Source organism: Neoarius graeffei, chromosome 18, assembly GCF_027579695.1.
Source record: "Neoarius graeffei isolate fNeoGra1 chromosome 18, fNeoGra1.pri, whole genome shotgun sequence".
NCBI lineage: Eukaryota > Metazoa > Chordata > Actinopteri > Siluriformes > Ariidae > Neoarius > Neoarius graeffei.
In genome coordinates, this window is record NC_083586.1 from 24,214,438 (window position 1) to 24,232,985 (window position 18,548).

Sequence of the window (18,548 nt, forward strand, 5' to 3'; positions counted from 1 at the left end):
GACTTGGGTATTTACTTTTACTTTCCCAGAACTGCAATAATTCCAAGATTCATGATCCAAAATATCTGCTGCTATGTAAAATTTTAATCAGCAGTTTCACTCAATATTTCAGGATGATAAGTTTATATCTGAATGTGATTACTATGTTGCTCCCATGGTAAAGAATAACGTAAGATGTGTATGTGAGAAATATCACTGAAAAGTGTGACTAAAGCTTACTGTATATCATAAATATCATAAAAGCACTGAATTTTCTTATAGAAACTTAATTTATTTCTTCATTTTGTAAAACATGTTCAGGCTGAGAGAAGTGAAGGGAAAATAGTTGCTTTTATGAAGCCTTTAAAGTGCTGATGACACGTTTTTGACATCTTTGGCGATGTTTTATAACATAAAAAGTAATTCCCGATGACCCATATATTAATTCACGAAGGCGCCTATTTTACAAGTTATGATGATAAACGCAGCTATTTGGGCAAATTTGACGGGGCTGCAGCACCCAGGAGACGAAAGAGGAGGAGGAGCTATATGACGTCAGCGAAAGAACCTTCCTCCTCACTTACCAGTTTGTTGTTGATGCGGCAGGTGTTCAGTTTATCATTATTAGTATTTTTATTAGACATTATTAGACATTATATATATATATATATATATATATATATATATATATATATATATATATAATGCCTTCGCGTTGTCTTGCCAGCTTTTGCTCCAAAACCCACAAGGATGGGGTAAGTTTATTCAAGTTTCCCAGAAATCCTGAGCTGCATGCGAAGTGGGTGAAGCAAGTCAGGCGCACTCGTGACAAGTGGGAGCCCTCACCAACATCCGTCCTGTGCTCTGAACACTTCGATTTGGATTGTTTTGACACCCTTCCCAGCTTAAAAGAATCTCTTGCGTGTGCAGTTCAGCACAAACGTGTGTTACTACCATCAGCAGTGCCTACACAGTGTTGCCAGATTGGGAGGTTTCCCGCCCAGTTGGGCGGTTTCAAGTGCATTTTGGTGGGTTTTGAACATATTTTGGGCTGGAAAACGTCAGCAGTATCTGTTGCAAGATACTGCTAAAGTTTTCCAGCCCAAAATATGTTCAAAACCCACCAAAATGCACTTGAAACCGCCCAACTGGGTGGGAAACCTCCCAATCTGGCAACACTGCCAGTATTCCGGAGGGGGTCTACTAGTAGCTATGCCGGATCCAAAGACAGTCCTCCTGTCAGAACATGTGTTGTGAAGCGACATAAGATAAAGGTACGTAGAGCTATAGATTCTACATGATAATAATAAATGTAATCATAAAGTCGGCGTGATATCAGTCATGTATTTGCTTGTGAAAGCTTGCGGCTTTCATGTAACTGCCGCCTAGCAACGAGAGGCAAAGGGTAAAGAGGGTAGACTATCATAGATTCTATTCGGAAGAGATCAACACAATTCTAGACTCCCAGAAGAGGAAGAGCTAGCACTAGAGAGTTCACCGGTGTTTTCATGCGCCATTTCCATTGAGTAGAACAGCCAGTGAACCGCAGCGTGTTCTTCCGCTGACGTCACAGCATGGCCGCGAGCCACGGACCCAGTTTTCTTGCGCTGTGCAATTAAAAGTTGGATATTCATGTAACAACAGCTTCTTTTCACGTAATTATAACAGAAATCTAACATGTTTGCCATGTTGTATAGTTTATTTAAGAAATTGCATAGAGTCATGTTCGTGTCATCAGCCCTTTAAGCTGGACTTGTGTCACTCACAAATCATGGTATTGCCCCTGCCAGGTAAGTATGTTGCTTACAGTATGTGTGACTGAGTACAGGTGTGTGTGTGTATGTGTTCAGAAATCTCTTGAACTTGAACGTGATGGCTGATGGTATTCATAATTCATTGAGGCCATGTTAGTGTGCTGTGATGGGTTCTGTGACAGAGTTCAGGATGGACTCTAGTGCTGGTGTGACACTTGGTCTGACTTCTTCTCCCCAATTACCATGCCCATGAGTCATCATTTGGGGGAAAAGTGATATGTGGTTTTTTCTTCTAAACAAACAAAAGGTTTCAAACCAATAATATTATCCTGGTGTGAATGTGTCAGAAATTCAACCATTCCTTTTTTTCTTTTTTTGTCAAACCAATTTTAAGTCCGCATCATCCCTCATTTTAACACACAAATGTTGCTCCAGTATGGACCATTTTAATATTAGAATTTTTTCTTAAAATACTATGATGTTATTCTCCAAATCTTGTGTTTTCATGGTGATCCTAAAGTGAAATTAGTACCAAGAAACACTAGTCTAGCTTTCTAGCAGCCATGAGACCTCACTTTTTTGTTGTTGTTGTTGTTGTTGATTTCACACATGTTAAAGGGCTGCTTATAGGTTGCTCAAATGCTCAGTCTTAGTTCACTCTGTGAGTGCAAAACTAAGCTGGTACTGTCGTGGAAACTCTCTCAAGAACAATCAAAGGTCAAAGAGTTTGCAGAAAAGTTTAGACTTTTATTAAATCAATAACAAAAGCCAAGTCAGTCTGCAGAGTGAACCGACTCAAAATCACAAAATTCTCATTTTATACAGTTTCAAAATAACACAGTGTATGTCAATAATCTCATTGGTTAACATGTCACATCATACCACTTCAACATTTTCTATTGGGCAGTACCTCTCACACTTCTCATGTTTGGAATCAACCGAGCCAAATTTTCTAGTATGAATGGTCAGTTCAGGAAGAATCAAAACATATGATAAGAAGTGATGCATGGTGAAGAACACAGTATTCAGATCAATTCAGGATTCAAAATGACTGGAGTCAAATCAGCTTAAAGACTGATACAGGCTGCAGGTACAAACAAGCACAACATTTGATAGGGTACAATCGTGACCTTGGCCAGTTTGTGGAGCTTGTGCTATAACAATACCCGATTCAGAATGATTTGATAAAATGTATTACGTTAGCGTGCAAAACACTCCGGCACATGAATCGCATGAATCAGAATAAACAATTGCTTGATTCAACATGGCCTTGGCTAGCTCATTACAACATATAATAATGCTGCAGGTGCTGGGTTAGAATAATCCACGTTTTGAATAGGCCTGTGATTTATCAGAAAACAACCTTTCAGTATAAGCAACCTCAAAATCTTTAATGTATTTTACTTGTTTACTGTAATTATGATAATTTATTTTTGCTTTTAATAGCATTAACTTCAATTACTCTTTACTGAAAATCAACATACCTGGGTTTCAATCAATATATATTCAGCATAAGACGAATCAAGGTATGTGTGTGGTTACATATGCACAAAAATATAAACAGTTTCAGTATTTTGGCACCTCTGGCCTCGTCAACGTAAATTCAAATGCAAATCTGGGTGATCATTAATTTGTGCATTTTAGGGGAGTGGCTTTGTAGTTGTTACTTCTCTCAATAACCAGTGCAGAGTGCAGTGGCTTGAACTTATTATTTATTTCCCATTTTGGAGGTCTCTGTTCTTCATTTAACTCGTGTAAACAATGCTGGATGTAATCCTTTAAATGGTTAGGAAATACTGTAAACTCAATCCTGTGTATTTTTGGTTTTTGCCAAGATGTTCAGTAATGATTATTTTTTATTCTGTATTTTAGATATGTTCACTCATTAGTCTGCATTTTTTAATAAAGGTAAATCCTGAGCAAAGAAAAATCAACATCTCATAAGCCCATGTGTTTTTTCCTCCTTAAAGCTACAGAGAGCCAATCAATCATACACAACTGTTATGTATTTGTTGCTGTCATGCTTATGTATTGCAATATACTTATCAGAACCAGAAGTGCAGGACTCCCCGTCCTTTTTTTTTTAACATCAAAATTAAAATGTTTACAAAAGCTTACACATGTTTTCTATCCAAAAAAGTGGCTGTTTGGATTTACAAATACTTATCCACTGCTTGGATAAGTAAACAAATAAACAAATACTTATCCATTGATTGGATAGTTACTGCAGTGAGCAATAGGTTTCAGCTGCAACAAGTCTTTCAACCCAAAATGATGCAGTGAGTAGCTTCTCCTTTCCTAAACTACCGTGTCAGAAGCTGTATCCAACCCATTATTAAAACCTGGACGGATGGTGGTGAACCTTCAACTTCACAGAAGAAACCTGGTTGAAAAAAAACTTCACTGTATGTGATAAGATATTGCTTAAATACTTAATCTCATCTCATTATCTCTAGCCGCTTTATCCTGTTCCACAGGGTCACAGGCAAGTTGGAGCCTATCCCAGCTAACTACAGGCGAAAGGCGGGGTACACCCTGGACAAGTCGCCAGGTCATCACAGGGCTGACACATAGGCACAGACAACCATTCACACTCACATTCACACCTACAGTCAATTTAGAGTCACCAGTTAACCTAACCTGCATGTCTTTGGACTGTGGGGGAAACCGGAGCACCCGGAGGAAACCCACGCGGACACAGTGAGAGCGTGCAAACTCCGCACAGAAAGGCCCTCGCTGGCCACAGGGCTCGAACCCAGACCTTCTTGCTGTGAGGCGACAGCACTAACCACTACACCACTGTGCCGCCCCTGGTTAAATACTTGGTGAAGTGAAATCATAACAAATCAACAGTAGAACTCAGCTATGTTTGATAGTGAAATTAAGAGCATTTTCACACTCACAGTGTGACGAGATCTCACAGGATTGGTACTTAGCAGTTGTGCATCCATAAGAAAACCACTTGTTAGTGAGGATAATCAGGAGAAAAGGCTTCATTTTGTTAGGGAGCATAAAAATTGGACTCTGGAGCAATGGAAATAAGTCAAGTGGTCTGATGAGTCCAGACTGACCCTATTCCAGAGTGATGGGCATGTCAAGGTAAGAAGAGAAGCTCATGAAGCGATGCCCCCATCATGCATACTGTCCACTGTACAAGCCTCTGGAGGCAGTATTGTCTAGGGTTGATTCAGTTGGTCAGGTCAAGGCTCAGCAACGGTATGGGGCAATAAAATGAAGTCAGCTGATGACCTGTATGTACTGAATTACCAGGTTCACATCAGTAGGGTTTTTCTTCCCTGATGGAATAGTCATATTCCAGGACGATGGCAGGATTCATTGGACTCAAATAGTGAAAGAGTGGTTCAAGTAGCACGAGGAATAATTTTCAGTATGAATTAACCACCAGAGAGTCCTGATCTTAACCCCATTGAAAGTCTATGTGCTGGAGATTTTACAGAGTGGCTCAACATTCCTGTCATCAATACAAGATCCTGGTGAAAAATTAATGCAACTCTGGATGGAAATAAAAGTTGTGACATCGTATAAGGTTGTCAAAACTGTGAATGTGTGCTGTAATCAAAGCTATCCATGGCTTTCCTACGAGAGACAGTTGGGGTTGCCATGAGACCCACCTCTCCCGGATGCTGGTTTTTGATTTCCGCAGAGCACGTCAGAAAATTGGACCCGTGTAACCTTCATTTAGTCATCTTTGACCTTACCTACGGTACCTAGCAGTTACGGTAGCATTAGCTACAAACGTCAACAGAGTGGAGCAGAAGAAAGATACCAGCTTCCGCTATGACGCAACAATGAATCATGGAAAAGGTGAGAGTTCGGGAAAGTTGGGGGTAAATGTATAAAAGCTTTCCAATAAAATATTAGTGTGCAAATTTATTTATTTTTTGGCCAGGAATATTAACACCATAAAATGTCAATAGTAAAGATTACTCCTACAGTGTCTCTCTTGTAGGTCTGTCTTTTATTTATACTCTTGTTGTATACATTAAAATTGGAAAAAAGAGAAAATCATGCTCCAAGTGACCTTCATTAAAACAATATCATTGTCATAAAGTCATAAAGATATCAGTCATAAAAGATAATAGCAAATAAAGATGAGATGTGATAATTTTCCAATGTATTTCATGTATCATAATCACTAAATATTCTCAATGAATATTCACTGCATCACCGCAAGTGAAATGATTAAGCTTGTTTTAATAGTCTCTAAGTAAACCTCTGTGAATTCCTGAAACAATCCAGTTGCATGTTTGAGATTAAACAAGAAACAAGGGGAACTTATTCTTTGTAAACTTGGTCTTCAACATAGTCATTGGCAAATCTAATGATATTAGTGATTGCCATGAGAATCAGAATATCCATGCACTATAAAAAACAACCTATAGAATTTACCCAATTTATCTAAGGTAACAATTTGCATAGACTTTATTTGGGTAAATTTCAACCATTATTTTGAGTAAATACCACCTACATTCAACAGCTATAAATTACTCAAAGAAATAAGGTAAATATTGCCTACGATTTTCAATAAAAATTACTCAAAATTATTGAGTAGTAATAACACTAAATGTTTAGCCATTATTTATGTAATTAATAATTATTAATAATTATTAGCTACTATGACAAATTAACTATTACCTATTCCAGGAAGGTTAGATTTACTTGAAGCTATTTTCAGACACAGCAGACGCCAGACAGTATTAAAGTCAACTTGTTTAATCAGTCACTCAAGTCTTAACATGCAACATATCCAATATACTGTATTTAAACAATGTAAAACACAATGCACACATATATACACAAACCGGCCACTTTATTAGATACATGTGTACAACTGCTCGCTGACACAAATTTCTAGTCAGCTAAACACATGGCAGCAACTCGATGCATTTGGGCATGTAGAAATGGTCAAGAGTGGAGGGCACAGTGTAGATATAAAACAATAAAAGCTGTTACAAAAATAGAAAAAAAAATACACCACACAACTGTTTTTCCCCTTAGAGAAGTTTGCACATGTATTCATACAAATGAGAATAACTAAGAACAATTTAAGAAAAATATGAACACGTGCAGCACTCACCCAACAGTGCGTTTTACCAATTATTCAGATTAAGCCACTGACACAACACAACACAAGCTCTGTGTGTGTGTGTTCAAAAAAGACAAGAGAAATCTGTTTGTGTGTAGCTTAACCTGAGTAAAAGCAGTTCACTCTCTCTCTGCTGTGCCAAAGGTAAAAACCTTCCAAAAAAAAACAGTTAGTGCCAAGATAAAAGTTTAAGAAAAGGTTATTCTTGTACATATTTAGCACTCTTCCCCCCCCAAGACAAGTTTAGACAGTATTCACATAAATCAGAATAACTTAGAATGTGGAGTGATGCTACATGTGTTCATATCTCTTAAATGGTTCTCTGTTCTGCCAGACATTCAGGTCAACTGACACACACACAACAAAAAAACAAAATAAATCCTGCTCAACTGTTTGCGTCCTTGTAAATGTTAATTCGCAATTCCCTTCGAGACGCAGACTCGCTCCGGTCTCTTCTTCTGGGAGCGCTGCACGCACGAGTGCTGTTTTCTGCTGAATCATGAGCACGGTACGAGCATGCTCCCATGAATCATTGCGCGTAGAATCGAGTAGGCTATATTTTAGTCATTTTAGGTAGTTATACCCTACCTATTGCGTTACATTATTTCCTGCCTAATATTTCTGATTATTATTTAATCCATTTTCATCACTTCAATTGGGTGTAGTTTACTCATTTCTCACCATTAGAAGTTTATACTCTATATTAATAGGTAGCGCCTGTATGATCTACCCCTTGCAATCGATTACCTTTGCTTACCTATTTTTTTTGTGGAAAAAATAATCATTTTTTATCAGTAAAATATACAACCCCACAAAATCATTTTTTACAGTGTGTACAAGTCGCTGGTAACCTGTTCATGGTAGTTCCTCACAGGAAAGATGCAGTTCATCAGGACTCCCAGTTTAACACTGCACTCTTTCATCTATGACAAAAAAAGACGTTATATTGGGAGGAATAATGTTAATATAAAACTCTTACATGTCTGTTAAAGGGTTCTATGCTGCTGAAAAACTCCAAAGAGTAGATGGGAGACCTACTGTACAGGCAGTAAATAAAGTGAAGAAAAGATGACTGTTGTTGTTCTCACCTTCTCTTTGATTTTTTTTGCTGGTGTAGATCTTATCCAGATTCTTGTTAACAAGGGAACATGCTTTGTCAACCAGTGGCATGATGACAACTTGAGGAATCCCTGTTAAATCACCAGAAACATAAACAATTCATTACTATCTAGCTTTCATTTATATGACCCTACTCATGCAAAAACGTGACTCATGGTACAAATAGTTTTATAGATGACCAGATTTCTGTCCATAATTACAGTATATGTCCAAAAGTACGTGGACACCTGATCATCACACCCGTTCCTGTTTGTTGAACATCCCTTTCCAGATTTCCACTAGATTTTCGTGTGGATCTGTGTTCATTCAGTTACAAGAACATTAGTGAGATCAGACACTGACGGTGTTTAGATTAGATTAGATTAAATAGAACTTTATTGATTAAGGAGGTCTGGGGTGCAGTCGGATGTTCCAGTTCATCCCAAATGTGTTCAGTGGGGTTGAGTTCAGTCAGGACTCTGTGCAGGACACTCAAGCTCTTCACTCCAACGTTAACACACCATGTCTTCATGGAGCTTGTTTTGTGCACAGGGACATCGTCATGTTGGAACAGGTTTGGACTCTTAGTTCCAATGAAGGTAAACTGTAATGCTACAGTGTACAGAGACACTCTATACAACTGTTTGTTTCAGACTTTGTGGGAACAGTTTGGGGAAGAACCACATATGAGTGTGATGGTCAGGGGGCACATACTTTCGGCAATATCGTGTATGTAAAAACTCACCTAAGTCCCTTGCATTTTTCCGAAAACTCTCATTTTCTGAAAAACATTGTCACTGGTGAGGGAGATTCTGTCTGCTGATAGAACACTCACCAGACCAGACAGTGCACTTTGTCTTTCAGGCTGGGCTTTTGATCACATTCCTCAGTTGATTTTACAGGGTTCAACTGAAAGAGCAAAGTTCTTTATGTTTAGAGGTGAAAAGAACCACCTCAAATGCTTTTTAGATGTACATGAGACTGAATGAATTTCAGAAACAAAGTACTAATATTAACTCGTGAATTATTCACTAACAACAGTGAATACTGGTAATTAGTTATGAGAAATATTAATCTATCATAATGTTAAAATTTGTTCGTCTGAATTTTTCACATCTTATGTTGTCATTGCCATAACCAAACTTATTCTGGAGAATACAAAATTCTCATAATAAGTCATGAACTTACAGTGTAACCACTTTTCACATGGCCCTTTAATATTTTCTTTATATTTTTTGTTTGCGTTCCTTCTGAATCCCCTGGTTCCAGACCCTTGCTGTCAGAAAGGGTGAATGGATAGAAAGTTCCAGGCCTTTCTTTCTTCAGCCTGTGAATTTTAAACTGGACACAAAATACAGGAGTGTCTTATTTCAAGATTCTGTTAAGATTTTCTAAAACACAGTTAAACCTTAAAAAAGAAATGTATACAACTCGATCCAACTGTAAATTAGATACGAGATCAAATGAGACCAAAACATGTTAAACATTCACTGAAGTTCAGGGAAACAATGTCCAGGCTTCAGTCTATTACAGTAAATATTCTGTTGTTTGGTTACCTCCTGAGTGAAGCTGTGACTTTGACCAGCTGATGAATCTGCCAGTGCACCGGTGGTGTTGTATCCTTGGAGGATGGTGTTGACGGAGTTGATAAAACTCGATTTTCCTGTTCCGATTGGGCCATGAAGCAGAATCTTAATCTCGCTGACTTCTGCAGTACCTGGCTGGAAATCCTTCAGGGATTTCAAAATCTCATTCTTGTTATCTTCACTATTTAAGAAGTAAACCAATACATTAACATATTTTCTTCCAGTTACCTTGTTCTACTAATTACAGCTTGAAGCACACAATGATCTTGTCTTTGTGTCTATTTGCAGTCATTGGTAGTAGAGTGGGGTAATACGCCCCCGTGGGGTAATACGCCCCCGGCCTGTTTTACCCAAAATAACCACCAGATGGTGCAAAGTTACATTTCTATTGTTGCTATGGACTGGCTTGACAACGGGGATATACAAATATCCACTGTGGATCGCATATCAGCAACGCAGCGGAGAGAAATCAAATTTCATGGTAAGTGATATAATTTTCAGATACCAGTAAAACTGTATTTATATAGCTGCTATTTCGTCAGATATCACAGCTGTGTATGTGGTATAAGTAGACAAGTCAGTACGTTAAAAAATACATTAGGTATAAAAAGTTGAATCACATTTTGAAAGTAAGACCCTTTTTTGTAAAAGTGTAGTCTGTGGGGTAAAACGCCCCCTTAATGGTGGGGTAAATGGCCCCCAGGGGGCATCGTTTCCTTTTATCATAATTACTGTATTTCATACATTTCTGAATAGCAGATACATAGTTTTAATAACATCTCGCTTACCTGGTTGAGTAAAGCAAGTAATTTGAACTTAATATTAAAAATATTACCTCAGATTAGCCTAGATAGCTATGTAGCTAGCTAAAACAGTAGCCTAAGATTAGTCACATCATGTTTGGCTAATTGATGCTCATCAGATTCAGATTCTTATATTTACATATAACATGGTGATATGATTGTGTGTGTGTGCTGTTGATTTTTTTTTTTATTGGTGACAGGTCTATGTTTTCTAATGAATAATGAAGCCTATTCTATTCTATTCTATTCTATTCTATTCTAATCTAAATAAACCTCTTCTCTTTTTGTCTTATCTTTTTTTTGTTTGATATAGATGAGAACTTACAAGAGAGTCAGCAAACGCTGTTCATACAGTGAACAGAGCCTCAAAGAGGCACTTAAATTAATTAAAAATGGGATGCCATTGAAGGCAGCATCACAGCTTTTTGGGGTGTCCCCCAAGACCCTGAGGCGACACAGGGATAACAAAGTCGCAAGACCCGGATCTGCCTCCCTGGGAAGAAAAGCTGTGTTCAGTGTTGAGTTTGAACACCAACTCACACAACACATAGTACAGGAAATGGAGAGAGCATTGTTTGGTTTAACGACTAAAGATGTCAGGAGGCTTGCATTTGACCTAGCTGAACGACTGCAAATTAACCACCCCTTTAATCCACACACTAAGATGGCTGGAAAAGACTGGTTGCAGGGGTTCATGAGGCGTCAGGGCACACTTTCAGTCCGTACCCCTCATGCCACCAGCATCTCCCGTATGGTGGGATTTAGTAGGCCGAATGTCAATCAGTTTTTTGACATTCTAGAAAATGAGATCAGGAAGGTGCCACATTTTGAACCGTCTCGTCTGTGGAACATGGACAAGACTGGAATCCAGAATGTCCAAAAGCCAAGTAACATTGTGGTGACCAAGGGGAAGAGGCAGGTGGGCAGAATCACCAGTGCAGAGAGGGGGTTCACAGTGACCTCAGTTTGCGCCATGAGTGCTGCCGGGCAGTACATCCCCCCAATGTTTGTCTTTCCCAGGAAGAGGATGAACGAGCGTCTCCTGAATGGTGCCCCAGCTGGCTCAATTGGAGTGGTGTCCGACTCCGGCTGGATCGACAGCAGCCTTCTTGTACGCTGGTTGCACCACTTCTGTGATGTTGTGGGGTGTTCACAGGAGAGGCCACATGTCCTGGTGTTAGATGGTCATCATTCTCACAAGACACTGGAGGCTGTACAGGTGGCAAGAGAGCGTGGGGTGGTAATGATAACCATACCACCCCACTGCAGTCACAAAATGCAGCCTCTGGATCGCACATTTTTTAAATCTTTAAAATGTGCATACAACAGTGCAGCTGACAGCCGGCTGACCTGCCATCCAGGTCAGCGCATTGACGCATACGCAATGTGTGGGCTTTTCAATCAGGCGTATGGAAATGCTGCCTCTGTGGGGAAAGCACAGAATGGCTTCAGGGCTTGTGGCATTTGGCCTATCAACAGGCTCGTCTTTAAGGAGGAGGACTTTGAGGCTACACAGGCTCCAGTGGTGGGGGACAGGACAGTGGAGGAGGGCAGCGAGGAGGAGCTCTCTGGCCCCAGTCGACCTCTCACCACATCACCATCCCCACCACACCATGCTGAACCTGGTAAGAAAAATAACTTACAGGTGTACTTTCTGCAATTAGTCTACTGTATTTCTGTATTTCAAATTATAGTCTACGTTGTTGCTTTTTATGTTGCTTTTTAAAGGACCCCAACAACTTCGGGCAATAATAGACACAATTTCTCCTCGGCCAGTTCCATCCAAGAGGGCCCAGAAGAGGACAGCTGAGTCAGCAACTGTCCTTACCTCATCCCCATTCAAGCGGATGTTGGAGGCGAAGGCATCTAGAGGCAAAAGGGGCAAAGGAGGGCAAACTAAAAAGAATAATGAAAAAGCAGAAGCTAGATCAAATGATGATGTCGAATGTTTATATTGTGGGGAGCTTTTTTCAAGAAGTGTGGGGGAATGGATCCGGTGTAAGGGCTGCCAGAAGTGGGCTCATGTGGAGTGTTCCAATGAAAATGATGGGGAATTTGTGTGTGAAATTTGTTTGTCTGAATAGAAACCTGTGTGTGTGCATGTGTGTGTGTGTGTGTGTGTGTGATGGCATGTGTGTTGTTTCAGTTGGGGGTTTTCAGCTGCGGGGTATTTATTTAGATAGCGTTACATTTCACTGGATTTATTTATTCTTTTTATTCTTTTATTCTTTATTCTTTTTATAGGCCTAATGTATTAATGTGATGGAATTTCTATTTATAGAAATTCTATCTATTTATCTATTTATATTATATTCCATTCATAATATTTTATTATGTTATATAATATGTTAATGTAATGAATTCATTGATTCAATTAGCATTATTTATTGATGCACTTGTTCTTTGTTAATTCATGTTCAATCCACACAAAATTATATTGAAATTAAAATGCGAAATATAATAAAATAATGCATCTATTCATTAATTCAGGGATATTTTCTTGTTTCTTTCACATTATAGGCTTAAGTAAACACTTTTGCTATCCAAACAGCTTTTTTTGAGTGAGGGAGCCTATTGCCCCACCTCAGGGGGCCTTTTACCCCACTGGGGGGGGGGGGGGGGGGTAAAAGGCCCCCTTGGCACAATGTTTGTTTTTGCTAAAACTGCCACCTTATTGTGGTGGAGGGGTTTGTGTGCTTGAATGATCCTAGGAGCTATGTTGTCGGGGGCATTATGCCCCTGTTAGGGTTTCCCAAGGCAGACAGGTCCTAGGTGACAGGCCAGACCAAGAGCAGTTCACCAAAAAACCCCTATGGAGAAAAAATCCAGGACCGTGACGTCGCCTGGTAGGACGCAGCCGGGGCCCCACCCTGGAGCCAGGCCCGGGGTTGGGGCTCGTATGCGAGCGCTTGGTGGCCGGGCCTTTGCCCATGGGGCCCGGCCGGGCTCAGCCCGAAGAGGTGACGTGGGCCCGACCTCCTGTGGGTTCACCACCCACAGAGGTAGCAGTAGGGGTTTGGTGCACTGTGGATTGGGTGGCAGTCGAAGGCAGGGGCCTCGACGACCTGATCCCCGGACACAGCAGCTGGCTGTTGGGACATGGAATGTCACTTCGCTGGGGGGGAAAGAGCCTGAGCTTGTGCGGGAGGTTGAGAGGTACTGTCTAGAGATAGTCGGGCTCACCTCCACACACAGCTTGGGCTCTGGAACCCAGCTCCTCGAGAGGGGCTGGACTTTCCACTTCTCTGGAGTCGCCCGTGGTGAGAGGCAGCGGGCTGGTGTGGGCTTGCTTATAGCTCCCCAGCTCAGCCGCCATGTGTTGGAGTTTACCCCAGTGAACGAGAGGGTCGCCTCTCTGCGCCTTCGGATTGGGGAGAGGGCTCTTGCTGTTGTTTGTGCCTACGGGCCAAATAGCAGTATAGAGTATCCGGCCTTCTTGGAGTCCCTGGGAGAGGTACTGAGGGGTGCTCAGACTGGGGACTCCATTGTGCTACTGGGGGACTTCAATGCTCACGTGGGCGACGACAGTGACACCTGGAGGGGCGTGGTTGGGAGGAACGGCCTCCCCGATCTGAACCCGAGTGGTGTTTTGTTATTGGACTTCTGTGCTAGTCACGGTTTGTCCATAATGAACACCATGTTTGAGCATAGGGGTGTCCATAAGTGCACGTGGCACCAGGACACCTTAGGTCGGAGGTCGATGATCGACTTTGTAGTCGTTTCATCTGATCTCCGGCCCTATGTCTTGGACACTCGGGTGAAGAGAGGGGCTGAGCTGTCAACTGATCACCACCTGGTGGTGAGTTGGATCCGCTGGCAGAGGAGGAAGCTGGACAGACCTGGCAGGCCCAAACGTATGGTGAGGGTCTGCTGGGAACGTCTGGCCGAGCACTCTGTTGGGGAGGTCTTTAACTCCCACCTCTGGGAGAGCTTTTCCCAGCTTCCGAGGGAGGCGGGGGACATTGAGTCTGAGTGGACCATGTTCTCTACCTCCATTGTGGACGCAGCTGTTCGGAGCTGTGGCCGCAAGGTCTCCGGTGCCTGTCGTGGCGGCAATCCCCAAACCCGGTGGTGGACACCGGAAGTAAGGGATGCCGTCAAGCTGAAGAAGGAGTCCTATCGGGCCATGTTGACCTCCGGGACTCCTGAGGCAGCCGACGGGTATCAGCAGGCCAGGCGTGCTGCAGCTCGGGCAGTTGCAGAGTCAAAAACTCGGAACTGGGAGGAGTTCGGGGAGGCAATGGAGAAGGACTATCGGTCGGCCTCGAAGAAATTCTGGCAAACCGTCCGGCGCCTCAGGAGGGGGAAGCAGTACTCTGCCAACACTGTTTACAGTGCGGGTGGGGAGCTGTTGACCTCGACTGGGGACATTGTCGGGTGGTGGAAGGAATACTTTGAGGATCTCCTCAATCCCACTGTCATGTCTTCCACTGAGGAGACTGAGGCTGATGACTCAGAGGTGGACTCGTCCATTACCCAAGCCGAAGTCACTGAGGTGGTTTGCAAGCTCCTCGGTGGCAAGGCACCGGGGGTGGATGAGATCCGCCCTGAGTATCTCAAGTCTCTGGATGTTGTGGGGCTGTCTTGGTTGACACGCCTCTGCAACATCGCGTGGCGGTCGGGGACAGTGCCTCTGGAGTGGCAGACTGGGGTGGTGGTCCCTCTTTTTAAGAAAGGGGACCGGAGAGTGTGCTCCAATCACACTTCTCAGCCTCCCAGGGAAAGTTTACTCCAGGGTACTGGAGAGGAGAATTCGACCTATAGTCGAACCTCGGATCCAGGAGGAACAATGCGGTTTTCGTCCTGGTCGCGGAACACTGGACCAGTTCTATACCCTTCATAGGGTGCTCAAGGGTTCATGGGAGTTTGCCCAACCAGTCCACATGTGCTTTGTGGATCTGGAGAAGGCATTCGACCGTGTCCCCCATGGTATTCTGTGGGGGGTGCTTCGGGAGTATGGGGTTCGGGGCTCTTTGCTAAGGGCTGTCCGGTCCCTGTACGAACGGAGCAGGAGTCTGGTTCGCATTGCCGGCAGTAAGTCAGACCTGTTCCCAGTGCATGTTGGACTCCGGCAGGGCTGCCCTTTGTCACCGGTTCTGTTCATAATTTTTATGGACAGAATTTGTAGGCGCAGCCAGGGGCCGGAAGGAATCCTGTTTGGGAACCACAGGATTTCATCTCTGCTTTTTGCGGATGATGTTGTCCTGTTGGCTTCTTCAAACCAGGACCTTCAGCATGCACTGGGGCGGTTTGCAGTCGAGTGTGAAGCGGCTGGGATGAGAATCAGCACCTCCAAGTCCGAGGCCATGGTTCTCGACCGGAAAAGGGTGGCTTGCCCTCTCCAGGTTGGTGGAGAAGTCCTGCCTCAAGTGGAGGAGTTTAAGTATCTCGGGATCTTGTTCACAAGTGAGGGAAGGATGGAGCGTGAGATCGACAGGCGGATCGGTGCAGCCTCCGCAGTGATGCGGTCGCTTTACCGGTCTGTTGTGGTGAAGAAGGAGCTGAGCCAAAAGGCGAAGTTCTCAATTTACCGGTCGATCTACGTTCCGACTCTCACCTATGGTCATGAGCTTTGGGTAATGACAGAAAGAACAAGATCGCGGATACAAGTGGCTGAAATGAGTTTCCTTCGCAGGGTGGCTGGGCGCTCCCTTAGAGATAGGGTGAGAAGCACAGTCACTCGGGAGGAGCTCGGAGTAGAGCCGCTGCTCCTCCACATCGAGAGGAACCAGCTGAGGTGGCTCGGGCATCTTTTTCGGATGCCTCCTGGACGCCTCCCTGGGGAGGTGTTCCAGGCATGTCCCCCCGGGAGGAGGCCCCGGGGAAAACCCAGGACACGCTGGAGGGACTATGTCTCTCAGCTGGCCTGGGAACGCGTCGGTGTTCTTCCTGAGGAGCTGGCCGAGGTGTCTGGGGAAAGGGAAGTTTGGGCTTCCATGCTTAAACTGCTGCCTCCGCGACCCGGTCCTGGATAAGCGGAAGAAGACGAGACGAGACGAGAAAAAAAAATTAAGTATTAACTTTAGGCAAACTTTAGGTGGCATTATTGTTCATGTCACTGTTGTCAAAAACTATGATTAAAACTAAACACATGGTTCATTTCAACTTGGAGAAAAACTGAATTTTCCTTAAGGGGGCTTTTCCCCCACTCTACTCTATTACCTCCATGCCACTGGCCGCCATGAACAATCAAATTCTGCAAACAAGGAAAAATTAAAAGAATCAAATATTACGTGACTTTCCTCTAACATGATAAATGTTTCTTTCTATAACTTTGCTTAAAAATCATGTTTCAGCAGTAACTTACCAGGATCTGGTTCTGGGTTTGGGCTTGGTGTTTTTTGGCCAAGACGAAAAACGTTAATAAGCTGCAATATCAATATAAAATAAGCACACATTTCATTGCTCTTTTACTATATGTAAATAGAAAATATTGTAGTATTGTCATTTTATTCTGACCTACTCATAAAATATAATGATTTAGGAAGTGAGAAATTTTACTTCCTGGTTTGGTTTAAGACCTGTTATTGTTTCTATTAGTAAGCAATTTTCTTACCCGATTCCAACTCATGAGTCTAGCCTCTGTGAATGATGCCTCAAATATGTTGTTTCTTGAGGTCTGCATAGGAATGTGCCACAGGATAAGTTGATTATTATTTTTAGACATTATTTTCACACTAAAGCTGATAAAGTAATTGTAAATCATCATAAAATTCTGCTGCAATAGAGAAAAAATAATGCTGTGCAGAACAAAAAAAAAAAGACTCAGGATTTCTGTTATAAAACCTGAACATAAGAACATCTGTCATCAACAACTGTCAGTAAGAAAACAGGACATGCTTTTAGAAAGGTCTGGAAAAGAGGACTGTCTTTGTGATGATTCTAATGGTGGAGCTGCCTTCATGCTTGACTTTTTCGTCATCTTTTTCATACCATGTTTCATGTTCAAATGTTTTTATTTGTCTTGCATTCCTATATATTTTCTTTCACTGCCTCTAACCTCTTTTATATCCTCTGACCAACTTTGCGTTATAATTTTGGAACTGATTTATCTATTTGTAAACAAATTGTGAATGATATGGGCAAATTTCTTTTTCTTGCTCAAAATGGTACTATAAAATTTAGCACTCAGATTATCTTGCCATGTTGATTTTTTTTTTGTTCTAATGATAAAAAGAGGAAGCTATTATCTGATAATAATATAAGAATAAACTTTATGTCTGACCAGATCAGAAACATAATTATTGTGTGTGTGTGTGTGTGTGTGTGTGTGTGTGTGTTATTATATATACAATAATCAGGAACATTTAGGATTGAGTTAAATCTAAATCTAATGTTAAATCTAATTTAAATAGATGATAAAGTGCTACAGAGTGATGTTTTTCACTTGTGGTTTATTCTGTTCCGGCTGTAGAGCTGAACCTGTATGTTGTTGCTTTGTGTAAGTCTGAGACACTGAAGATGCGTTGAATGTATAACTGGAACTGGGTGTGACTTGGGTATTTACTTTTATTTTCACTTTCCCAGAACTGACCCAGAGGTCAGCCAAGGCAAGGCAAGGCAAGGCAAGGCAAGGCAAGTTCATTTATATAGCACATTTCATACACAATGGCAGTTCAATGTGCTTTACAGAAGTAAAAACAAAAACAGTAAACAATAGAGAAATAAAATTACATAAAATAATTTTATTTTTATTCTAAAACAATTAATTAAAAGAATTAAAAGAATTAAAAGAAAATAATAAGAATTAAACAATAGTAAAAATAAAATAATAAAATGAAGTAGTTCAAATAGGATGAGAAGAAAAAACCCCCCAGCAGAATAGAATAAAGAATAAAATAGGATAAAGTTAAAGTAAATTTAAAACATGCAGAGAAGTAAAGATTATAAAGAATGTAAAGAAGACAATATTAATTATTTAACAGAAAGCATCTGAAAACAGCTTGGTCTTTAACCTAGATTTGAAGCTGCCGACAGCAGGAGCATTTTTAATGTCCTCTGGGAGTTGGTTCCATAGCTGTACTGCATAGTAGCTAAAAGCTGCTTCACCACACTTTGTTTTAACAACTGGTTTTAATAGTAATTTTTTCTGTTTTGATCTGGTAGATCTGATTGGGTTAGGCCGCTGCAACATATCAGAGAGGTAATTGGGCCCTGTACCATTTAGAGATTTGTATACCAGCAGCAATACTTTAAAGTCAATTCTGTAGCTTACTGGAAG

General features: G+C 41.6%; 2 protein-coding genes and 1 long non-coding RNA gene across 3 annotated transcripts in view; all 3 read right to left on the bottom strand.

The window, feature by feature from the left end:
- The window catches only part of LOC132866030 (interferon-induced protein 44-like), a 91,955-nt gene that overhangs the window by 51,578 nt on the left and 21,829 nt on the right, over window positions 1–18,548 (bottom strand). The window lies entirely within an intron of this gene.
- On the bottom strand, window positions 6,452–7,995 carry LOC132866666 (uncharacterized). Its single transcript, XR_009650609.1, has 2 exons — window positions 7,929–7,995; window positions 6,452–7,763 (listed from the first exon to the last, which is right to left on the bottom strand). It is a non-coding gene; the product is annotated as an uncharacterized LOC132866666 (long non-coding RNA).
- LOC132865742 (interferon-induced protein 44-like) lies at window positions 8,740–9,816 on the bottom strand. Its single transcript, XM_060898266.1, has 4 exons — window positions 9,770–9,816; window positions 9,495–9,705; window positions 9,127–9,279; window positions 8,740–8,847 (listed from the first exon to the last, which is right to left on the bottom strand). Exons 1-4 carry the CDS (start codon window positions 9,814–9,816, stop codon window positions 8,770–8,772), a joined length of 489 nt encoding a protein of 162 aa, XP_060754249.1. The 3' UTR covers window positions 8,740–8,769.

Excerpts from the sequence above, each read along its gene's own strand:
- LOC132865742 (XM_060898266.1), bottom strand. The coding sequence starts at position 9,816 with ATGACTGCAAATAGACACAAAGACAAGATCATTGTGTGCTTCAAGCT. Across the intron at positions 9,706-9,769 it reads ATCATTGTGTGCTTCAAGCT|TGAAGATAACAAGAATGAGA; the intron begins GTAATTAGTAGA and ends CTTCTTAAATAG. Across the intron at positions 8,848-9,126 it reads ATGTGAAAAGTGGTTACACT|TTGAACCCTGTAAAATCAAC; the intron begins GTAAGTTCATGA and ends TTGCTCTTTCAG.